The sequence below is a fragment of the Leptonychotes weddellii genome, unplaced genomic scaffold (assembly GCF_054177405.1).
Source record: "Leptonychotes weddellii isolate Sample4059 unplaced genomic scaffold, ASM5417740v2 HiC_scaffold_8117, whole genome shotgun sequence".
Taxonomy (NCBI): domain Eukaryota; kingdom Metazoa; phylum Chordata; class Mammalia; order Carnivora; family Phocidae; genus Leptonychotes; species Leptonychotes weddellii.
In genome coordinates, this window is record NW_028051767.1 from 1 (window position 1) to 872 (window position 872).

General features: G+C 43.0%; 1 protein-coding gene across 1 annotated transcript; it reads right to left on the minus strand.

The window, feature by feature from the left end:
• Positions 1 to 9: 9 nt before the first annotated feature.
• Positions 10 to 496, minus strand: LOC145719900 (homeobox protein NANOG-like; the record flags this gene model as incomplete). The annotated part of the gene is made up of 1 exon (XM_081811509.1): positions 10 to 496. A coding segment is annotated over exon 1 (487 nt), but the record flags the coding sequence as incomplete, so codon positions are not given.
• Between the last annotated feature and the right edge of the window lie 376 nt (positions 497 to 872).

An 872-nucleotide genomic window follows, 5' to 3' on the forward strand; every position in this document is an offset into this window, starting at 1 on the left:
CACTCTTGCTCTCCTTTGGCCAGTGGTTTTTCTGCCACCTCTTACATTTCATTCTCTGGTTCTGGAACCAGGTCTTTACCTGCTTATAGCTAAGGTTCAGAATGTTGGAAAGTTCTTGCATCTGCTGGAGACTGAGGTATTTCTGTCTCTGAAATCGATCATTGAGGACATAGAGTTGGGTCTGAGAGAACAAGGTCCTGATCTTCTGTTTCTTGCCCTGGGCCATATCTTCCTTCCTCACTGTTCTCTCCTCTCCAGAAGTGGGTGGTGGTTTTACCCTGGGACTGGTGGAGGAGCCAGGGCTGTCCTGAACAAGCAGATCCATGGACGAAGGAAGAGGAGAGACGGTCTCCGTGTGGGGTGTCTCAGCAGATGACATTTGCAGGGATGCATAATTTTCTTCAGGCCCGTAAATCTCAGGCATTGGAGAAGAGTCCCTAGAACTGGGCGCTTTGGGGCCAGGCGGGCGTAGGGGCAGAGCTGGATCTGCACTCATGTTGGTGAGTTGAGGGTAGACCTAAAAGCATATATTTTTGTTGTCATGTATACCACACACTATGTATTGTTTAGTGTCTAGCATCCCTCATCCAACATTATGGTTCTGACACCCATTTATTTGACTTCATGCCATTGTAATTTGTTTACTCTCATTGCTATATAATATCCTATTATATGAACATGCCACAATATTTTATCCTTTCTTCAGTTTGATGGACATTTGAATTGTGTGTATATTTCAAACATTTTATACAGTGCTGCTATGAACATATTTTTGTTGTTAAATAAGTGCACGTATTTCAAGCAGTGAAATTTCTGGGACATAGAGTGTGTGATAATCACTTTTCATAGACAGCAACTATTGTTGCAAAAAT